The 22,500-nt window shown below is 51.9% G+C and overlaps 1 protein-coding gene across 2 annotated transcripts in view; it reads left to right on the plus strand.

Annotated features, from left to right (window-relative positions):
* Nucleotides 1-22,500, plus strand: part of kdm1b (lysine demethylase 1B) — a 63,108-nt gene that overhangs the window by 3,678 nt on the left and 36,930 nt on the right. For both annotated transcript variants that reach the window (XM_077225198.1, XM_077225199.1), the window contains exons 6-8: nucleotides 18,704-18,817; nucleotides 21,849-21,887; nucleotides 22,088-22,265. In XM_077225198.1, the coding sequence (XP_077081313.1) occupies nucleotides 18,704-18,817; nucleotides 21,849-21,887; nucleotides 22,088-22,265 (331 nt within the window). The remainder of the gene's footprint in view (nucleotides 1-18,703; nucleotides 18,818-21,848; nucleotides 21,888-22,087; nucleotides 22,266-22,500) is intronic.

Here is a 22,500-nt window from a genome sequence, read left to right on the forward strand (position 1 = left end):
GTGTAGCTTAGACCAGTGTAACCTAGACCAGCGTCTGTGTAACCTAGACCAGTGTAACCTAGACCAGCGTCTGTGTAACCTAGGCCAGCGTCTGTGTGACCTAGACCAGCGTCTGTGTGACCTAGACCAGCGTCTGTGTCACCTAGACTAGCGTCTGTGTAACCTAGACCAGCGTCTGTGTAACATAGACCAGCGTTTGTGTAACCTAGACCAGCGTCTGTGTAGCTTAGACCAGCGTCTGTGTAACCTAGACCAGTGTAACCTAGACCAGCTTCTGTGTGACCTAGGCCAGCGTCTGTGTGACCTAGACCAGCGTCTGTGTGACCTAGACCAGCGTCTGTGTGACCTAGACCAGTGTAACCTAGACCAGTGTAACCTAGACCAGTGTAACCTAGACCAGCGTCTGTGTGACCTAGACCAGCGTCTGTGTAACCTAGACCAGCGTCTGTGTGACCTAGACCAGCGTCTGTGTGACCTAGACCAGCGTCTGTGTGACCTAGACCAGCGCCTGTGTAACCTAGACCAGTGTAACCTAGACCAGCGTCTGTGTGACCTAGACCAGCGTCTGTGTGACCTAGACCAGCGTCTGTGTAACCTAGACCAGCGTCTGTGTAACCTAGACCAGCGTCTGTGTAACCTAGGCCAGCGTCTGTGTAACCTAGACCAGTGTAACCTAGACCAGCGTCTGTGTGACCTAGACCAGCGTCTGTGTGACCTAGACCAGCGTCTGTGTAACCTAGACCAGTGTAACCTAGACCAGCGTCTGTGTGACCTAGACCAGCGTCTGTGTAACCTAGACCAGCGTCTGTGTGACCTAGACCAGCGTCTGTGTGACCTAGACCAGCGTCTGTGTGACCTAGACCAGCGCCTGTGTAACCTAGACCAGTGTAACCTAGACCAGCGTCTGTGTGACCTAGACCAGCGTCTGTGTGACCTAGACCAGCGTCTGTGTAACCTAGACCAGCGTCTGTGTAACCTAGACCAGCGTCTGTGTAACCTAGACCAGCGTCTGTGTAACCTAGACCAGTGTAACCTAGACCAGCGTCTGTGTGACCTAGACCAGCGTCTGTGTGACCTAGACCAGCGTCTGTGTAACCTAGACCAGCGTCTGTGTGACCTAGACCAGCGTCTGTGTGACCTAGACCAGCGTCTGTGTGACCTAGACCAGCGTCTGTGTAACCTAGACCAGCGTCTGTGTAGCTTAGACCAGCGTCTGTGTAACCTAGACCAGTGTAACCTAGACCAGCGTCTGTGTAACCTAGGCCAGCGTCTGTGTGACCTAGACCAGCGTCTGTGTGACCTAGACCAGCGTCTGTGTGACCTAGACCAGCGTCTGTGTAACCTAGACCAGCGTCTGTGTAACCTAGACCAGCGTCTGTGTAACCTAGACCAGCATCTGTGTAACCTAGACCAGTGTAACCTAGACCAGCGTCTGTGTGACCTAGACCAGCGTCTGTGTGACCTAGACCAGCGTCTGTGTGACCTAGACCAGCGTCTGTGTAACCTAGACCAGTGTAACCTAGACCAGCGTCTGTGTAACCTAGGCCAGCGTCTGTGTGACCTAGACCAGCGTCTGTGTGACCTAGACCAGCGTCTGTGTGACCTAGACCAGCGTCTGTGTAACCTAGACCAGCGTCTGTGTATCCTAGACCAGCGTCTGTGTAACCTAGACCAGCGTCTGTGTAACCTAGACCAGCGTCTGTGTAACCTAGACCAGCGTCTGTGTAACCTAGACCAGTGTAACCTAGACCAGGGTCTGTGTGACCTAGACCAGCGTCTGTGTGACCTAGACCAGCGTCTGTGTAACCTAGACCACGTCTGTGTAACCTAGACCACGTCTGTGTAACCTAGAACAGCGTCTGTGTAACCTAGACCAGCGTCTGTGTAGCTTAGACCAGCGTCTGTGTAGCCTAGACCAGTGTAACCTAGACCAGCGTCTGTGTAACCTAGACCAGTGTAACCTAGACCAGCGTCTGTGTAACCTAGGCCAGCGTATGTGTGACCTAGACCAGCGTCTGTGTGACCTAGACCAGCGTCTGTGTGACCTAGACCAGCGTCTGTGTGACCTAGACCAGCGTCTGTGTAACCTAGACCAGCGTCTGTGTAACCTAGACCAGGGTCTGTGTAACCTAGACCAGGGTCTGTGTAACCTAGACCAGCGTCTGTGTAGCTTAGACCAGCGTCTGTGTAACCTAGACCAGTGTAACCTAGACCAGCGTCTGTGTGACCTAGACCAGCGTCTGTGTGACCTAGGCCAGCGTCTGTGTGACCTAGGCCAGCGTCTGTGTGACCTAGACCAGCGTCTGTGTAACCTAGACCAGCGTCTGTGTAACCTAGACCAGTGTAACCTAGACCAGCGTCTGTGTAACCTAGACCAGTGTAACCTAGACCAGCGTCTGTGTGACCTAGACCAGCGTCTGTGTGACCTAGACCAGCGTCTGTGTGACCTTGACCAGCGTCTGTGTGACCTAGACCAGCGTCTGTGTAACCTAGACCAGCGTCTGTGTAACCTAGACCAGCGCCTGTGTGACCTAGACCAGCGTCTGTGTGACCTAGACCAGCGTCTGTGTAACCTAGACCAGCGTCTGTGTAGCTTAGACCAGCGTCTGTGTAACCTAGACCAATGTAACCTAGACCAGCGTCTGTGTGACCTAGACCAGCGTCTGTGTGACCTAGACCAGCGTCTGTGTGACCTAGACCAGCGTCTGTGTGACCTAGACCAGCGTCTGTGTGACCTAGACCAGCGTCTATGTGACCTAGACCAGCGTCTGTGTGACCTAGACCAGCGTCTGTGTGACCTAGACCAGTGTAACCTAGACCAGCGTCTGTGTGACCTAGACCAGCGTCTGTGTAACCTAGACCAGCGTCTGTGTAACCTAGACCAGCGTCTGTGTAACCTAGACCAGCGTCTGTGTAACCTAGACCAGCGTCTGTGTAACCTAGACCAGCGTCTGTGTAACCTAGACCAGTGTAACCTAGACCAGCGTCTGTGTGACCTAGACCAGCGTCTGTGTGACCTAGACCAGCGTCTGTGTAACCTAGACCAGTGTAACCTAGACCAGCGTCTGTGTGACCTAGACCAGCGTCTGTGTAACCTAGACCAGCGTCTGTGTAACCTAGACCAGCGTCTGTGTAGCTTAGACCAGCGTCTGTGTAACCTAGACCAGTGTAACCTAGACCAGCGTCTGTGTAACCTAGACCAGCGTCTGTGTAACCTAGACCAGCGTCTGTGTAACCTAGACCAGCGTCTGTGTAACCTAGACCAGCGTCTGTGTAACCTAGACCAGCGTCTGTGTAACCTAGACCAGCGTCTGTGTAACCTAGACCAGTGTAACCTAGACCAGCGTCTGTGTGACCTAGACCAGCGTCTGTGTGACCTAGACCAGCGTCTGTGTAACCTAGACCAGTGTAACCTAGACCAGCGTCTGTGTGACCTAGACCAGCGTCTGTGTAACCTAGACCAGCGTCTGTGTAACCTAGACCAGCGTCTGTGTAGCTTAGACCAGCGTCTGTGTAACCTAGACCAGTGTAACCTAGACCAGCGTCTGTGTAACCTAGACCAGCGTCTGTGTAGCTTAGACCAGCGTCTGTGTAACCTAGACCAGTGTAACCTAGACCAGCGTCTGTGTAACCTAGGCCAGCGTATGTGTGACCTAGACCAGCGTCTGTGTGACCTAGACCAGCGTCTGTGTGACCTAGACCAGCGTCTGTGTAACCTAGACCAGCGTCTGTGTAACCTAGACCAGGGTCTGTGTAACCTAGACCAGGGTCTGTGTAACCTAGACCAGGGTCTGTGTAACCTAGACCAGCGTCTGTGTAGCTTAGACCAGCGTCTGTGTAACCTAGACCAGTGTAACCTAGACCAGCGTCTGTGTGACCTAGACCAGCGTCTGTGTGACCTAGGCCAGCGTCTGTGTGACCTAGGCCAGCGTCTGTGTGACCTAGACCAGCGTCTGTGTAACCTAGACCAGCGTCTGTGTAACCTAGACCAGTGTAACCTAGACCAGCGTCTGTGTAACCTAGACCAGTGTAACCTAGACCAGCGTCTGTGTGACCTAGACCAGCGTCTGTGTGACCTAGACCAGCGTCTGTGTGACCTTGACCAGCGTCTGTGTGACCTAGACCAGCGTCTGTGTAACCTAGACCAGCGTCTGTGTAACCTAGACCAGCGCCTGTGTGACCTAGACCAGCGTCTGTGTGACCTAGACCAGCGTCTGTGTAACCTAGACCAGCGTCTGTGTAGCTTAGACCAGCGTCTGTGTAACCTAGACCAATGTAACCTAGACCAGCGTCTGTGTGACCTAGACCAGCGTCTGTGTGACCTAGACCAGCGTCTGTGTGACCTAGACCAGCGTCTGTGTGACCTAGACCAGCGTCTGTGTAACCTAGACCAGTGTAACCTAGACCAGCGTCTGTGTGACCTAGACCAGCGTCTGTGTGACCTAGACCAGCGTCTGTGTAACCGAGACCAGAGTCTGTGTAACCTAGACCAGCGTATGTGTAACCTAGACCAGCGTCTGTGTGACCTAGACCAGCGTCTGTGTAACCTAGACCAGCGTCTGTGTAACCTAGACCAGCGTCTGTGTAACCTAGACCAGCGTCTGTGTAGCTTAGACCAGTGTAACCTAGACCAGCGTCTGTGTAACCTAGACCAGTGTAACCTAGACCAGCGTCTGTGTAACCTAGGCCAGCGTCTGTGTGACCTAGACCAGCGTCTGTGTGACCTAGACCAGCGTCTGTGTGACCTAGACTAGCGTCTGTGTAACCTAGACCAGCGTCTGTGTAACATAGACCAGCGTTTGTGTAACCTAGACCAGCGTCTGTGTAGCTTAGACCAGCGTCTGTGTAACCTAGACCAGTGTAACCTAGACCAGCTTCTGTGTGACCTAGGCCAGCGTCTGTGTGACCTAGACCAGCGTCTGTGTGACCTAGACCAGCGTCTGTGTGACCTAGACCAGTGTAACCTAGACCAGTGTAACCTAGACCAGTGTAACCTAGACCAGTGTAACCTAGACCAGTGTAACCTAGACCAGTGTAACCTAGACCAGTGTAACCTAGACCAGCGTCTGTGTGACCTAGACCAGCGTCTGTGTGACCTAGACCAGCGTCTGTGTGACCTAGACCAGCGTCTGTGTGACCTAGACCAGCGTCTGTGTGACCTAGACCAGCGTCTGTGTGACCTAGACCAGCGTCTGTGTGACCTAGACCAGCGTCTGTGTGACCTAGACCAGCGTCTGTGTGACCTAGACCAGCGTCTGTGTAACCTAGACCAGTGTAACCTAGACCAGCGTCTGTGTGACCTAGACCAGCGTCTGTGTAACCTAGACCAGCGTCTGTGTAACCTAGACCAGCGTCTGTGTAACCTAGACCAGCGTCTGTGTAACCTAGACCAGCGTCTGTGTAACCTAGACCAGTGTAACCTAGACCAGCGTCTGTGTGACCTAGACCAGCGTCTGTGTGACCTAGACCAGCGTCTGTGTAACCTAGACCAGTGTAACCTAGACCAGCGTCTGTGTGACCTAGACCAGCGTCTGTGTAACCTAGACCAGCGTCTGTGTAACCTAGACCAGCGTCTGTGTAGCTTAGACCAGCGTCTGTGTAACCTAGACCAGTGTAACCTAGACCAGCGTCTGTGTAACCTAGACCAGCGTCTGTGTAACCTAGACCAGCGTCTGAGTAGCTTAGACCAGCGTATGTGTAACCTAGACCAGTGTAACCTAGACCAGCGTCTGTGTAACCTAGGCCAGCGTCTGTGTGACCTAGACCAGCGTCTGTGTGACCTAGACCAGCGTCTGTGTGACCTAGACCAGCGTCTGTGTGACCTAGACCAGCGTCTGTGTGACCTAGACCAGCGTCTGTGTAACCTAGACCAGCGTCTGTGTAACCTAGACCAGCGTCTGTGTAACCTAGACCAGCGTCTGTGTAACCTAGACCAGCGTCTGTGTAACCTAGACCAGCGTCTGTGTGACCTAGACCAGCGTCTGTGTGACCTAGACCAGCGTCTGTGTAACCTAGACCAGTGTAACCTAGACCAGCGTCTGTGTGACCTAGACCAGTGTAACCTAGACCAGCGTCTGTGTAACCTAGGCCAGCGTCTGTGTGACCTAGACCAGCGTCTGTGTGACCTAGACCAGCGTCTGTGTGACCTAGACCAGCGTCTGTGTGACCTAGACCAGCGTCTGTGTGACCTAGACCAGTGTAACCTAGACCAGCGTCTGTGTGACCTAGACCAGTGTAACCTAGACCAGCGTCTGTGTAACCTAGGCCAGCGTCTGTGTGACCTAGACCAGCGTCTGTGTGACCTAGACCAGCGTCTGTGTGACCTAGACCAGCGTCTGTGTGACCTAGACCAGCGTCTGTGTGACCTAGACCAGAGTCTGTGTAACCTAGACCAGCGTCTGTGTAACCTAGACCAGCGTCTGTGTAACCTAGACCAGCGTCTGTGTAACCTAGACCAGCGTCTGTGTAACCTAGACCAGCGTCTGTGTAACCTAGACCAGCGTCTGTGTAACCTAGACCAGCGTCTGTGTAACCTAGACCAGCGTCTGTGTGACCTAGACCAGCGTCTGTGTAACCTAGACCAGTGTAACCTAGACCAGCGTCTGTGTGACCTAGACCAGCGTCTGTGTGACCTAGACCAGCGTCTGTGTAACCTAGACCAGCGTCTGTGTAACCTAGACCAGCGTCTGTGTAGCTTAGACCAGCGTCTGTGTAACCTAGACCAGTGTAACCTAGACCAGCGTCTGTGTGACCTAGGCCAGCGTCTGTGTGACCTAGACCAGCGTCTGTGTGACCTAGACCAGCGTCTGTGTGACCTAGACCAGCGTCTGTGTGACCTAGACCAGCGTCTGTGTAAACTAGACCAGCGTTTGTGTATCCTAGACCAGCGTCTGTGTAACCTAGACCAGCGTCTGTGTAACCTAGACCAGCGTCTGTGTAACCTAGACCAGCGTCTGTGTAACCTAGACCAGTGTAACCTAGACCAGGGTCTGTGTGACCTAGACCACCGTCTTTGTGACCTAGACCAGCGTCTGTGTAACCTAGACCACGTCTGTGTAACCTAGACCACGTCTGTGTAACCTAGAACAGCGTCTGTGTAACCTAGACCAGCGTCTGTGTAGCTTAGACCAGCGTCTGTGTAGCCTAGACCAGTGTAACCTAGACCAGCGTCTGTGTAACCTAGACCAGTGTAACCTAAACCAGCGTCTGTGTAACCTAGGCCAGCGTATGTGTGACCTAGACCAGCGTCTGTGTGACCTAGACCAGCGTCTGTGTGACCTAGACCAGCGTCTGTGTAACCTAGACCAGCGTCTGTGTAACCTAGACCAGGGTCTGTGTAACCTAGACCAGGGTCTGAGTAACCTAGACCAGCGTCTGTGTAGCTTAGACCAGCGTCTGTGTAACCTAGACCAGTTTAACCTAGACCAGCGTCTGTGTAACCTAGGCCAGCATCTGTGTGACCTAGACCAGCGTCTGTGTGACCTAGACCAGCGTCTGTGTAACCTAGGCCAGCGTCTGTGTGACCTAGACCAGCGTCTGTGTAACCTAGACCAGCGTCTGTGTAACCTAGACCAGTGTAACCTAGACCAGCGTCTGTGTAACCTAGACCAGTGTAACCTAGACCAGCGTCTGTGTGACCTAGACCAGCGTCTTTGTGACCTAGACCAGCGTCTGTGTGACCTTGACCAGCGTCTGTGTGACCTAGACCAGCGTCTGTGTAACCTAGACCAGCGTCTGTGTAACCTAGACCAGCGTCTGTGTAACCTAGAGCAGCGTCTGTGTAACCTAGACCAGCGTCTGTGTAACCTAGACCAGTGTAACCTAGACCAGGGTCTGTGTGACCTAGACTAGCGTCTGTGTGACCTAGACCAGCGTCTGTGTAACCTAGACCAGCGTCTGTGTAACCTAGAACAGCGTCTGTGTAACCTAGACCAGCGTCTGTGTAGCTTAGACCAGCGTCTGTGTAGCCTAGACCAGTGTAACCTAGACCAGCATCTGTGTAACCTAGACCAGTGTAACCTAGACCAGCGTCTGTGTAACCTAGGCCAGCGTATGTGTGACCTAGACCAGCGTCTGTGTGACCTAGACCAGCGTCTGTGTAACCTAGACCAGCGTCTGTGTAACCTAGACCAGCGTCTGTGTAACCTAGACCAGGGTCTGTGTAACCTAGACCAGCGTCTGTGTAGCTTAGACCAGCGTCTGTGTAACCTAGACCAGTGTAACCTAGACCAGCGTCTGTGTAACCTAGGCCAGCGTATGGTTGACCTAGACCAGCGTCTGTGTGACCTAGACCAGCGTCTGTGTGACCTAGACCAGCGTCTGTGTGACCTAGACCAGCGTCTGTGTAACCTAGACCAGTGTAACCTAGACCAGCGTCTGTGTGACCTAGACCAGCGTCTGTGTAACCTAGACCAGCGTCTGTGTAACCTAGACCAGCGTCTGTGTAACCTAGACCAGCGTCTGTGTAACCTAGACCAGCGTCTGTGTAACCTAGACCAGCGTCTGTGTGACCTAGACCAGCGTCTGTGTGACCTAGACCAGCGTCTGTGTGACCTAGACCAGCGTCTGTGTGACCTAGACCAGCGTCTGTGTAACCTAGACCAGTGTAACCTAGACCAGCGTCTGTGTGACCTAGACCAGCGTCTGTGTAACCTAGACCAGCGTCTGTGTAGCTTAGACCAGCGTCTGTGTAACCTAGACCAGTGTAACCTAGACCAGCGTCTGTGTAACCTAGACCAGCGTCTGTGTAACCTAGACCAGCGTCTGTGTAGCTTAGACCAGCGTCTGTGTAACCTAGACCAGTGTAACCTAGACCAGCGTCTGTGTGACCTAGGCCAGCGTCTGTGTGACCTAGACCAGCGTCTGTGTGACCTAGACCAGCGTCTGTGTGACCTAGACCAGCGTCTGTGTGACCTAGACCAGCGTCTGTGTGATCTAGACCAGCGTCTGTGTAACCTAGACCAGCGTCTGTGTAACCTAGACCAGCGTCTGTGTAACCTAGACCAGCGTCTGTGTAACCTAGACCAGCGTCTGTGTAACCTAGACCAGCGTCTGTGTAACCTAGACCAGCGTCTGTGTGACCTAGACCAGCGTCTGTGTGACCTAGACCAGCGTGTGTGTGACCTAGACCAGCGTCTGTGTAACCTAGACCAGTGTAACCTAGACCAGCGTCTGTGTGACCTAGACCAGTGTAACCTAGACCAGCGTCTGTGTAACCTAGGCCAGCGTCTGTGTGACCTAGACCAGCGTCTGTGTGACCTTGACCAGCGTCTGTGTGACCTAGACCAGCGTCTGTGTAACCTAGACCAGCCTCTGTGTGACCTAGACCAGCGTCTGTGTGACCTAGACCAGCGTCTGTGTAACCTAGACCAGCGTCTGTGTAACCTAGACCAGTGTAACCTAGACCAGCGTCTGTGTGACCTAGACCAGCGTCTGTGTGACCTAGACCAGCGTCTGTGTAACCTAGACCAGCGTCTGTGTGACCTAGACCAGCGTCTTTGTGACCTAGACCAGCGTCTGTGTGACCTAGACCAGCGTCTGTGTAACCTAGACCAGTGTAACCTAGACCAGTGTAACCTAGACCAGCGTCTGTGTAACCTAGACCAGCGTCTGTGTAACCTAGACCAGCGTCTGTGTAACCTAGTTCAGCGTCTGTGTAACCTAGACCAGCGTCTGTGTAACCTAGACCAGCGTCTCTGTAACCTAGACCAGCGTCTGTGTAACCTAGACCAGCTCTGTGTAACCTAGTTCAGCGTCTGTGTAACCTAGACCAGCGTCTGTGTAACCTAGTTCAGCGTCTGTGTAACCTAGACCAGCTCTGTGTAACCTAGACCAGCGTCTGTGTAACCTAGTTCAGCGTCTGTGTAACCTAGACCAGCGTCTGTGTAACCTAGACCAGCGTCTGTGTAACCTAGACCAGCGTCTGTGTAACCTAGTTCAGCGTCTGTGTAACCTAGACCAGCGTCTGTGTAACCTAGACCAGCGTCTGTGTAACCTAGTTCAGCGTCTGTGTAACCTAGTTCAGCGTCTCTGTAACCTAGACCAGCGTCTGTGTAACCTAGACCAGCGTCTGTGTAACCTAGTTCAGCGTCTGTGTAACCTAGTTCAGCGTCTGTGTAACCTAGACCAGCGTCTGTGTAACCTAGACCAGCTCTGTGTAACCTAGACCGGCGTCTTTGTAACCTAGTTCAGCGTCTGTGTAACCTAGACCAGCGTCTCTGTAACCTAGACCATCGTCTCTGTAACCTAGACCAGCGTCTGTGTAACCTAGACCAGCATCTGTGTAACCTAGACCAGCGTCTGTGTAACCTAGTTCAGCGTCTGTGTAACCTAGACCAGCGTCAGTGTAACCTAGACCAGCGTCTGTGTAGCTTAGACCAGCGTCTGTGTAACCTAGACCAGTGTAACTTAGGCCAGCGTCTGTGTAACCTAGGCCAGCGTCTGTGTAACCTAGGCCAGCGTCTGTGTAACCTAGACCAGCGTCTGTGTAGCTTAGACCAGCGTCTGTGTAACCTAGACCAGTTTAACCTAGGCCAGCGTCTGTGTAACCTAGGCCAGCGTCTGTGTAACCTAGGCCAGCGTCTGTGTGACCTAGGCCAGCGTCTGTGTGACCTAGACCAGCGTCTGTGTAACCTAGACCAGCGTCTGTGTAACCTAGACCAGCGTCTGTGTAACCTAGACCAGCGTCTGTGTAACCTAGACCAGTGTAACCTAGACCAGCGTCTGTGTAACCTAGACCAGCGTCTGTGTAACCTAGACCAGCTTCTGTGTAACCTAGACCAGCTTCTGTGTAACCTAGACCAGCGTCTGTGTAACCTAGACCAGCTTCTGTGTAACCTAGACCAGCTTCTGTGTAACCTAGTTCAGTGTCTGTGTAACCTAGACCAGCGTCTGTGTAACCTAGACCAGCGTCTGTGTAACCTAGACCAGCGTCTGTGTAACCTAGACCAGCGTCTGTGTAACCTAGACCAGCGTCTGTGTAACCTAGTTCAGCGTCTGTGTAACCTAGACCAGCGTCTGTGTAACCTAGACCATCGTCTGTGTAACCTAGACCATCGTCTGTGTAACCTAGACCATCGTCTGTGTAACCTAGACCATCGTCTGTGTAACCTAGACCATCGTCTGTGTAACCTAGACCAGCGTCTGTGTAACCTAGTTCAGCGTCTGTGTAACCTAGACCAGCGTCTGTGTAACCTAGACTAGCGTCTGTGTAACCTAGACCATCGTCTGTGTAACCTAGACCATCGTCTGTGTAACCTAGACCAGCGTCTGTGTAACCTAGACCAGCGTCTGTGTAGCCTAGTTCAGCGTCTGTGTAACCTAGACCAGCGTCTGTGTAACCTAGACCAGCGTCTGTGTAACCTAGTCCAGCGTCTGTGTAACCTAGACCAGCGTCTGTGTAACCTAGACCAGCGTCTGTGTAACCTAGACCAGCGTCTGTGTAACCTAGACCAGCGTCTGTGTAACCTAGTTCAGCGTCTGTGTAACTTAGACCAGCGTCTGTGTAACCTAGACCAGCGTCTGTGTAGCTTAGACCAGCGTCTGTGTAACCTAGACCAGTTTAACCTAGGCCAGCGTCTGTGTAACCTAGGCCAGCGTCTGTGTAACCTAGGCCAGCGTCTGTGTGACCTAGGCCAGCGTCTGTGTGACCTAGACCAGCGTCTGTGTAACCTAGACCAGCGTCTGTGTAACCTAGACCAGCGTCTGTGTAACCTAGACCAGCGTCTGTGTAACCTAGACCAGTGTAACCTAGACCAGCGTCTGTGTAACCTAGACCAGCGTCTGTGTAACCTAGACCAGCTTCTGTGTAACCTAGACCAGCTTCTGTGTAACCTAGACCAGCGTCTGTGTAACCTAGACCAGCTTCTGTGTAACCTAGACCAGCTTCTGTGTAACCTAGTTCAGTGTCTGTGTAACCTAGACCAGCGTCTGTGTAACCTAGACCAGCGTCTGTGTAACCTAGACCAGCGTCTGTGTAACCTAGACCAGCGTCTGTGTAACCTAGACCAGCGTCTGTGTAACCTAGTTCAGCGTCTGTGTAACCTAGACCAGCGTCTGTGTAACCTAGACCATCGTCTGTGTAACCTAGACCATCGTCTGTGTAACCTAGACCATCGTCTGTGTAACCTAGACCATCGTCTGTGTAACCTAGACCATCGTCTGTGTAACCTAGACCAGCGTCTGTGTAACCTAGTTCAGCGTCTGTGTAACCTAGACCAGCGTCTGTGTAACCTAGACTAGCGTCTGTGTAACCTAGACCATCGTCTGTGTAACCTAGACCATCGTCTGTGTAACCTAGACCAGCGTCTGTGTAACCTAGACCAGCGTCTGTGTAGCCTAGTTCAGCGTCTGTGTAACCTAGACCAGCGTCTGTGTAACCTAGACCAGCGTCTGTGTAACCTAGTCCAGCGTCTGTGTAACCTAGACCAGCGTCTGTGTAACCTAGACCAGCGTCTGTGTAACCTAGACCAGCGTCTGTGTAACCTAGACCAGCGTCTGTGTAACCTAGTTCAGCGTCTGTGTAACTTAGACCAGCGTCTGTGTAACCTAGACCAGCGTCTGTGTAACCTAGACCAGCCTCTGTGTAACCTAGTTCAGCGTCTGTGTAACCTAGACCAGCGTCTGTGTAACCTAGACCATCGTCTGTGTAACCTAGACCATCGTCTGTGTAACCTAGACCAGAGTCTGTGTAACCTAGACCAGCGTCTGTGTAACCTAGACCAGCGTCTGTGTAACCTAGTTCAGCTTCTGTGTAACCTAGACCAGCGTCTGTGTAACCTAGACCAGCGTCTGTGTAACCTAGACCAGCGTCTGTGTAACCTAGTTCAGCGTCTGTGTAACCTAGACCAGTGTCTGTGTAACCTAGACCAGCGTCTGTGTAACCTAGACCAGCGTCTGTGTAACCTAGTTCAGCGTCTGTGTAACCTAGTTCAGCGTCTGTGTAACCTAGCTCAGCGTCTGTGTAACCTAGACCAGCGTCTGTGTAACCTAGACCAGCGTCTGTGTAACCTAGACCAGCGTCTGTGTAACCTATACCAGCGTCTGTTTAACCTAGACCAGCGTCTGTGTAACCTAGTTCAGCGTCTGTGTAACCTAGACCAGCGTCTGTGTAACCTAGACCAGCGTCTGTGTAGCTTAGACCAGCGTCTGTGTAACCTAGACCAGTGTAACCTAGGCCAGCGTCTGTGTAACCTAGGCCAGCGTCTGTGTAACCTAGACCAGCGTCTGTGTAACCTAGACCAGCGTCTGTGTAACCTAGGCCAGCGTCTGTGTAACCTAGACCAGCGTCTGTGTAGCTTAGACCAGCGTCTTTGTAACCTAGACCAGTGTAACCTAGGCCAGCGTCTGTGTAACCTAGGCCAGCATCTGTGTAACCTAGGCCAGCGTCTGTGTAACCTAGGCCAGCGTCTGTGTGACCTAGACCAGCGTCTGTGTGACCTAGACCAGCGTCTGTGTAACCTAGACCAGCGTCTGTGTAACCTAGACCAGCGTCTGTGTAACCTAGACCAGTGTAACCTAGACCAGCGTCTGTGTAACCTAGACCAGCTTCTGTGTAACCTAGTTCAGCGTCTGTGTAACCTAGACCAGCGTCTGTGTAACCTAGACCAGCGTCTGTGTAACCTAGACCAGCGTCCGTGTAACCTAGACCAGCTCTGTGTAACCTAGACCAGCATCTGTGTAACCTAGTTCAGCGTCTGTGTAACCTAGACCAGCGTCTGTGTAACCTAGACCATCGTCTGTGTAACCTAGACCATCGTCTGTGTAACCTAGACCAGCGTCTGTGTAACCTAGACCAGCGTCTGTGTAACCTAGACCAGTGTAACCTAGACCAGCGTCTGTGTAACCTAGACCAGTGTCTGTGTAACTTAGACCAGCTTCTGTGTAACCTAGACCAGCTTCTGTGTAACCTAGTTCAGCGTCTGTGTAACCTAGTTCAGCGTCTGGGTAACCTAGTTCAGCGTCTGTGTAACCTAGACCAGCGTCTGTGTAACCTAGACCAGCGTGTGTGTAACCTAGACCAGCGTCTGTGTAACCTAGACCAGCTCTGTGTAACCTAGACCAGCATCTGTGTAACCTAGTTCAGCGTCTGTGTAACCTAGTTCAGCGTCTGTGTAACCTAGACCAGCGTCAGTGTAACCTAGACCAGCGTCAGTGTAACCTAGACCATCGTCTGTGTAACCTAGACCATCGTCTGTGTAACCTAGACCAGCGTCTGTGTAACCTAGACCAGCGTCTGTGTAACCTAGACCAGTGTAACCTAGACCAGCATCTCTGTAACCTAGACCAGCGTCTGTGTAACCTAGACCAGTGTAACCTAGACCAGCGTCTGTGTAACCTAGACCAGCGTCTGTGTAACCTAGACCAGCGTCTGTGTAACCTAGACCAGCGTCTGTGTAACGTAGACCAGCGTCTGTGTAACCAAGTTCAGCGTCTGTGTAACCTAGACCAGCGTCTGTGTAACCTAGACCAGCGTCTGTGTACCCTAGACCAGCGTCTGTGTAACCTAGACCAGCGTCTGTGTAACCTAGTTCAGCGTCTGTGTAACCTAGTTCAGCGTCTGTGTAACCTAGACCAGCGTCTGTGTAACCTAGTTCAGCGTCTGTGTAACCTAGACCAGCGTCTGTGTAACCTAGACCAGCGTCTGTGTAGCTTAGACCAGCGTCTGTGTAACGTAGACCAGTGTAACCTAGACCAGCGTCTGTGTAACCTAGACCAGCGTCTGTGTAACCTAGTTCAGCGTCCATGTAACCTAGAACAGCGTCTGTGTAACGTAGACCAGTGTAACCTAGACCAGCGTCTGTGTAACCTAGACCAGCGTCTGTGTAACATAGACCAGCGTCTGTGTAACCTAGTTCAGCGTCCGTGTAACCTAGAACAGTGTCCGTGTAACCTAGACCAGCGTCCGTGTAACCTAGACCAGCGTCCATGTAACCTAGACCAGCGTCCGTGTAACCTAGACCAGCGTCCGTGTAACCTAGACCAGTGTAACCTAGACCAGCGTCTGTGTAACCTAGACCAGCGTCTGTGTAACCTAGACCAGCTCCTGTGTAACTTAGTTCAGCGTCTGTGTAACCTAGACCAGCGTCTGTTTAACCTAGTTCAGCGTCTGTGTAACCTAGTTCAGCGTCTGTGTAACCTAGTTCAGCGTCTGTGTAACCTAGACCATCGTCTGTGTAACTTAGACCAGCGTCTGTGTAACCTAGACCATTGTAACCTAGACCAGCTCTGTGTAACTCAGACCAGCATCTGTGTAACCTTGACCAGCGTCTGTGTAACCCAGACCAGCGTCTGTGTAACTCAGACCAGCATCTGTGTAATCTAGACCAGCGTCTGTTTAACCTAGTTCAGCGTCTGTGTAACCTAGTTCAGCGTCTGTGTAACCTAGTTCAGCGTCTGTGTAACCTAGACCAGCGTCTGTTTAACCTAGACCATCGTCTGTGTAACCTAGTTCAGCGTCTGTGTAACCTAGACCAGCGTCTGTTTAACCTAGACCATCGTCTGTGTAACTTAGACCAGCGTCTGTGTAACCTAGACCATTGTAACCTAGACCAGCTCTGTGTAACTCAGACCAGCATCTGTGTAACCTTGACCAGCGTCTGTGTAACCCAGACCAGCGTCTGTGTAACTCAGACCAGCATCTGTGTAACCTAGACCAGCGTCTGTGTAACGTAGACCAGTGTAACCTAGACCAGTGTAACCTAGACCAGTGTCTGTGTAACCTAGACCAGCGTCTGTGTAACCTAGACCAGCGTCTGTGTAACCTAGACCAGCGTCTGTGTAACCTAGAGCATTGTAACCTAGACCAGCGTCTGTGTAACCTAGACCAGCGTCTGTGTAACCTAGACCATTGTAACCTAGACCATTGTAACCTAGACCAGCGTCTGTGTAACCTAGACCAGCGTCTGTGTAACCTAGACCAGCGTGTGTGTAACCTAGAGCATTGTAACCTAGACCAGCGTCTGTGTAACCTAGACCATTGTAACCTAGACCATTGTAACCTAGATCAGCGTCTGTGTAATCTAGCTCTGTGTACCCTAGACCTGTGTAACCTAGACCTGTGTAACCTAGACCAGCTCTGTGTAACCTAGACCAGCTCTGTGTAACCTAGACCTAAATTCTACCTCTCCTATAGCAATGACTGAATGTAATGTTTCGTCAGTGAGACTACACTGCACTGTCTGATGCGATACTGTACTAAACTGTTGCATTTAAAATTTTCTCTGTAATATTATCAATCTTGTAATTAGGTTCTTTCATAGAGTCGTTACTGCTGTGCTCTTTGGAAACATAGAAGCTAGAACTTAGAAGTAGAAGCTTTATTTTTCGTTAGTTTAGCCACTGTGTCAAATAAATACCTAGGTTGTGTTTATTTTCGTCTAAGAGTTGAAAAATAAGCAGATCTAGCCGTTTTTAAGGCCTTTCTGTACACAATTGTGCTCTAACACTCCACGAAAATCGAAATACCTCTAGTTTTGTTTTCTTCCAGTTTCGCTCTATTTTTCTGGCTGCTCTCTTTAAGGCCTGAGTGTGCTCGTTGTACCACGGCGTGGGGATATTTTCTTTAATCTTCTTTAAGCGTAACTGAGCAACTGTGTCTAAAGTGCTGGGAAAGAGAGAGTTAAGAGTTTCTGTTGCAATATCAAGTTCTTCTAAGCTATCTGGGATGCTGAGATGATGAAATTGATCAGGAAGATTATTAATAAAGCAATCTTTAGCGGCAGAAGTGATAGGTCTAACATATTTGTAACACGGAGTCGGCTTTGCAGCCTTGGCTAAATGTAATTTACATGAGACTAGATAATGATCTGAGATGTCGTCGCTCTGCTGCAGAATTTCAACAGCATCAACATTGATTTCATGTGATAATATTAGATCTAGAGTATGATTATGACAATGAGTAGGTCCTGACACGTGTTGTCTAACTCCAATAGAGTTAGGAATGTCTTTAAATGCCAATCCCAATACATAATTTTCGTTAACTACATGTATATTAAAATCACTAACAATAAGGACTTTATCTGCACCCAGTACTAACTCTGATAGAAAGTCAGCAAATTCTTTGATAGAGTCTGTATGGTGCCCTGGTGGCCTGTATACAGTAGCCAGCACAAATCTCAATCGTGATTTATCATTTACACTAGATAGTGTTACATTAAGCACCAACACTTCAAATTATATTTGAAACTAGACTTCTCAGTAATTCTGAAAATATTACTATAATTTACAGCAACACCTCCCCTTTGCCTTTCATACCGTAATCTTGGGGGGTGCTATGAATTCCTTCTCTTTTCAACAGGTCAGGGTCCTCATTTATAACCATTGCGTACGCACAAAACAGGCCCTGAAAGAGGCATACGCCACTTCCGACGCACAAGTTGTGATTTATAAAAACAAACTTGACGGGAAAATTTGCGCACCTGCACGCAAACTCTGACTCATGCGGACGGACATTTTGGAGATGGAGCATTTTGGCGACACCGATGGTGAGCTGGAGTTACATGTCTTTTTGGTCACTTTTAGACAGAAAATCTAAACATTTTTTACATATACCGAAAGATAATACAAATATAATTCTAATCACCAAGCCTATCACATGACGCAGACATCCATCCCTTCTTAAATGTCCGCGCCAGTGAGCGCGTTGGGCCGTTTAGTGAAACTGACGCATATCCTATCCAAAACCGTGAATCTTCATTATAAGTTCTAATCATAAATACAGTGCATGTTCACAATAACAGTTTAAATAAATAAAAGAATGATTTAAACTTTGTTTTACTTCTGATGTAAACATTTAGATTAAATAATTACATGAAATCATTACTGAAAAGTTAAATTTTTTATATTCAATAAATAGAAATATTTGTTGTGGATGCAATGCTTTCGAACACATTTCCGGTGGCATGCTGTGTTTTAATGTTTAACTAAAGAGATAATTGCTTATGATAATAGCAGATTGTCTGAGAAAATAGTTTTGTGCTAATAATGCACAATAAGGTCTATCTGTTTCCATTAAAAACATAAATCAATTAAAAATACTCCTTGGCCAGTGGAAAAGATTGAGTAAAACTTCCTATGAAATGTATTTTACACTTATTTTATTTATTTATTCAAAAACAAGGCAAGGATAGGCTACTAAACTATTTTTATTAATGTAACTAATGTGACAGCACATCCGCATTTCATATTTTCCTAATGTCTTGTACCGTTAAACAGGTTATCACGTGGATGATTAATCATATGCAAATGATATGCAGATGAGGATATGCATAGTAAAACTAGGCGTTGTAAGCTCATATATGGCTGTTTCGGGGAGGAGACGCATGTGCGCACAATCTTCCACTAACTGGGATTTATAAAGTGAATTCTGCGCAGGTTCTGGCGTACGCACGGTTTTATAAGTCAATCTGCTAACTATCTCATCACTCCTACGAACAGGAATGGGGGAAGTGTGTCTGCGTGTGTGTGTGTGTGTCAGGGCCAGTGCAGTAAAGCAGACTGTGGCAGATGCTGATAATCGTGTGTGTGTGTGTGTGTGTGTGTGTGTGTGTGTGTGTCAGGTCCAGGGCAGTAAAGCAGTCTGTGGCAGATGCTGATAATCGTGTGTGTGTGTGTATGTGTGTCAGGTCCAGTGCAGTAAAGCAGACTGTGGCAGATGCTGATAATCGTGTGTGTGTGTGTGTGTGTTTGTGTGTATGTGTGTCAGGTCCAGTGCAGTAAAGCAGACTGTGGCAGATGGCGTCAGCTGAGTAAAGAGTCGGTTCTGACGGCTTCTCTGGCATCATCGTATCGCTGCGGGATGAAGATCAACAGTGTGAAGGTGTGTGCTGGAGTGTGTGCTGGAGTGTGTGCTGGAGTGTGTGCTGGGGTGTGTGCTGGGGTGTGTGCTGGGGTGTGTGCTGGAGTGTGTGCTGGGGTTTGTGCTGGGGTGTGGGCTGGAGTGTGGGCTGGGGTGTGTGCTGGGGTGTGTGCTGGGGTGTGTGCTGGGGTGTGGGCTGGAGTGTGGGCTGGGGTGTGTGCTGGGGTGTGTGCTGGGGTGTGTGCTGTGGTGTGTGCTGGGGTGTGGGCTGGGGTGTGTGCTGGGGTGTGTGCTGGGGTGTGGGCTGGGGTGTGTGCTGGGGTGTGGGCTGGGGTGTGTGCTGGAGTGTGTGCTGGGGTGTGTGCTGGAGTGTGTTCTGGGGTGTGTGCTGGGGTGTGTGCTGGAGTGTGTGCTGGAGTGTGTGCTGGGGTGTGTGCTGGGGTGTGTGCTGGGGTGTGTGCTGGGGTGTGTTCTGGAGTGTGTGCTGGAGTGTGTGCTGGAGTGTGTGCTGGAGTGTGTGCTGGGGTGTGTGCTGGAGTGTGTGCTGAAGTGTGTGCTGGGGTGTGTGCTGGGGTGTGTGCTGGAGTGTGTGCTGGGGTGTGTGCTGGAGTGTGTGCTGGGGTGTGTTCTGGAGTGTGTGCTGGGGTGTGTGCTGGAGTGTGTGCTGGAGTGTGTGCTGGAGTGTGTGCTGGGTTGTGTTCTGGAGTGTGTGCTGGAGTGTGTGCTGTGGTGTGTGCTGGGGTGTGTGCTGGAGTGTGTGCTGGAGTGTGTGCTGGAGTGTGTGCTGGGGTGTGTGCTGGAGTGTGTGCTGGAGTGTGTGCTGGGGTGTGTGCTGGAGTGTGTGCTGGAGTGTGTGCTGGAGTGTGTGCCGGGGTGTGTGCCGGAGTGTGTGCGGGGGGTGTGTGCCGGGGTGTGTGCCGGGGTGTGTGCCGGGGTGTGTGCCGGGGTGTGTGCCGGAGTGTGTGCCGGGGTGTGTGCCGGGGTGTGTGCCGGGGTGTGTGCCGGGGTGTGTGCCGGAGTGTGTGCGGGGGGTGTGTGCCGGGGTGTGTGCCGGGGTGTGGGCCGGGGTGTGTGCTGGGGTGTGTGCTGGGGTGTGTGCTGGGGTGTGGGCTGGGGTGTGTGCTGGAGTGTGTGCTGGGGTGTGTGCTGGAGTGTGTGCTGGAGTGTGTGCTGGGGTGTGTGCTGGGGTGTGTGCTGGAGTGTGTGCTGGGGTGTGTGCTGGAGTGTGTGCTGGAGTGTGTGCTGGAGTGTGTGCTGGGGTTTGTGCTGGGGTGTGTGCTGGGGTGTGTGCTGGAGTGTGTGCTGGAGTGTGTGCTGGGGTGTGCTGGAGTGTGTGCTGTAGTGTGTGCTGGGGTGTGTGCTGGGGTGTGTGCTGGGGTGTGTGCTGGGGTGTGTGCTGGGGTGTGTTCTGGAGTGTGTGCTGGGGTGTGTGCTGGGGTGTGTGCTGGAGTGTGTGCTGGGGTGTGTGCTGGAGTGTGTGCTGGGGTGTGTGCTGGGGTGTGTGCTGGAGTGTGTGCTGGGGTGTGTGCTGAGGTGTGTGCTGGAGTGTGTGCTGGGGTGTGTGCTGGGGTGTGTGCTGGGGTGTGTGCTGGGGTGTGTGCTGGGGTGTGTGTTGAAGTGTGTGCTGGGGTGTGTGCTGGAGTGTGTGCTGGGGTGTGTTCTGGAGTGTGTGCTGGGGTGTGTGCTGGGGTGTGTGCTGGGGTGTGTTCTGGAGTGTGTGCTGGAGTGTGTGCTCGAGTGTGTGCTGGAGTGTGTGCTGGGGTGTGTGCTGGAGTGTGTGCTGGGGTGTGTGCTGGAGTGTGTGCTGGGGTGTGTTCTGGAGTGTGTGCTGGGGTGTGTGCTGGAGTGTGTGCTGGAGTGTGTGCTGGGGTGTGTGCTGGAGTGTGTGCTGGAGTGTGTGCTGGAGTGTGTGCTGGGTTGTGTTCTGGAGTGTGTGCTGGAGTGTGTGCTGTGGTGTGTGCTGGGGTGTGTGCTGGAGTGTGTGCTGGAGTGTGTGCTGGAGTGTGTGCTGGGGTGTGTGCTGGAGTGTGTGCTGGAGTGTGTGCTGGGGTGTGTGCTGGAGTGTGTGCTGGAGTGTGGGCTGGGGTGTGTGATGGAGTGTGTGCTGGAGTGTGTGCTGGAGTGTGTGCTGTGGTGTGTGCTGGAGTGTGTGCTGGGGTGTGTGCTGGAGTGTGTGCTGGAGTGTGTGCTGGAGTGTGTGCTGTGGTGTGTGCTGGGGTGTGTGCTGGGGTGTGTGTTGAAGTGTGTGCTGGGGTGTGTGCTGGAGTGTGTGCTGGGGTGTGTTCTGGAGTGTGTGCTGGGGTGTGTGCTGGGGTGTGTGCTGGGGTGTGTTCTGGAGTGTGTGCTGGAGTGTGTGCTCGAGTGTGTGCTGGAGTGTGTGCTGGGGTGTGTGCTGGAGTGTGTGCTGGGGTGTGTGCTGGAGTGTGTGCTGGGGTGTGTTCTGGAGTGTGTGCTGGGGTGTGTGCTGGAGTGTGTGCTGGAGTGTGTGCTGGGGTGTGTGCTGGAGTGTGTGCTGGAGTGTGTGCTGGAGTGTGTGCTGGGTTGTGTTCTGGAGTGTGTGCTGGAGTGTGTGCTGTGGTGTGTGCTGGGGTGTGTGCTGGAGTGTGTGCTGGAGTGTGTGCTGGAGTGTGTGCTGGGGTGTGTGCTGGAGTGTGTGCTGGAGTGTGTGCTGGGGTGTGTGCTGGAGTGTGTGCTGGAGTGTGGGCTGGGGTGTGTGATGGAGTGTGTGCTGGAGTGTGTGCTGGAGTGTGTGCTGTGGTGTGTGCTGGAGTGTGTGCTGGGGTGTGTGCTGGAGTGTGTGCTGGAGTGTGTGCTGGAGTGTGTGCTGTGGTGTGTGCTGGAGTGTGTGCTGGGGTGTGTGCTGGAGTGTGTGCTGGGGTGTGTGCTGGAGTGTGTGCTGGGGTGTGTGCTGGAGTGTGTGCTGGAGTGTGTGCTGGAGTGTGTGCTGTGGTGTGTGCTGGGGTGTGTGCTGGGGTGTGTGCTGGAGTGTGGGCTGGGGTGTGTGATGGAGTGTGTGCTGGGGTGTGTGCTGATCTGTGCTTTTGTTTTGCAGAGCGAAGGAAGTGATGCGTGTTCTCAGCCGGAGGACGTGGTAAAGATCCTTTCATCTCTTGATGCGGTTGATCAGTGGTTCATTGATTTTACTCTGGCCATTCAGTGACCAATCAGACTGTACGACAATCATACAGAAATATATTAATATGACCACGAAGTTCACAGACCCAACAGTATTCAGTCTGATTAACGTGATTAACACCACATGATGCTGATGATGATGCTGTTGTTGACCAGCGTGTGGCCGGTGTGACGGACAGCTGGTGGCTCTCGATGCTCATCCTGCCGCCGCTGCTAAAGGACAGTCCCGCTAGCCCGTTCCTCAGCGCGTATTACCCGGACTGTGTGGGCATGAGCCCGTCTGCCGGCCCGGGGAACCAGCGCCAGGAGCAGCGCCGGGCAGCGTCGCCTCACCGTGAGTCTGATCACTGTCACCAACACAACCACGTGTTTTCAGAATCAACTCTCTGAAAGACTCGTCAGCATATTAACAGATTTAGATTTCATGACTACAGGAAAACCAGTGTCGTCTTTCAGACTAGTGGAGAGAAAACATCCAAAACGCATGTTTATTTATTGCACTCAATCATCTCTGTAAATGCGGTGAGTGAGTCAGAAATCACTTCAGCAGCACCGAACTTTACAGTTTT

Source organism: Siphateles boraxobius, unplaced genomic scaffold (genome assembly GCF_051911475.1).
Source record: "Siphateles boraxobius isolate OS27281-9 unplaced genomic scaffold, OSU_SipBor_1 128, whole genome shotgun sequence".
NCBI lineage: Eukaryota > Metazoa > Chordata > Actinopteri > Cypriniformes > Leuciscidae > Siphateles > Siphateles boraxobius.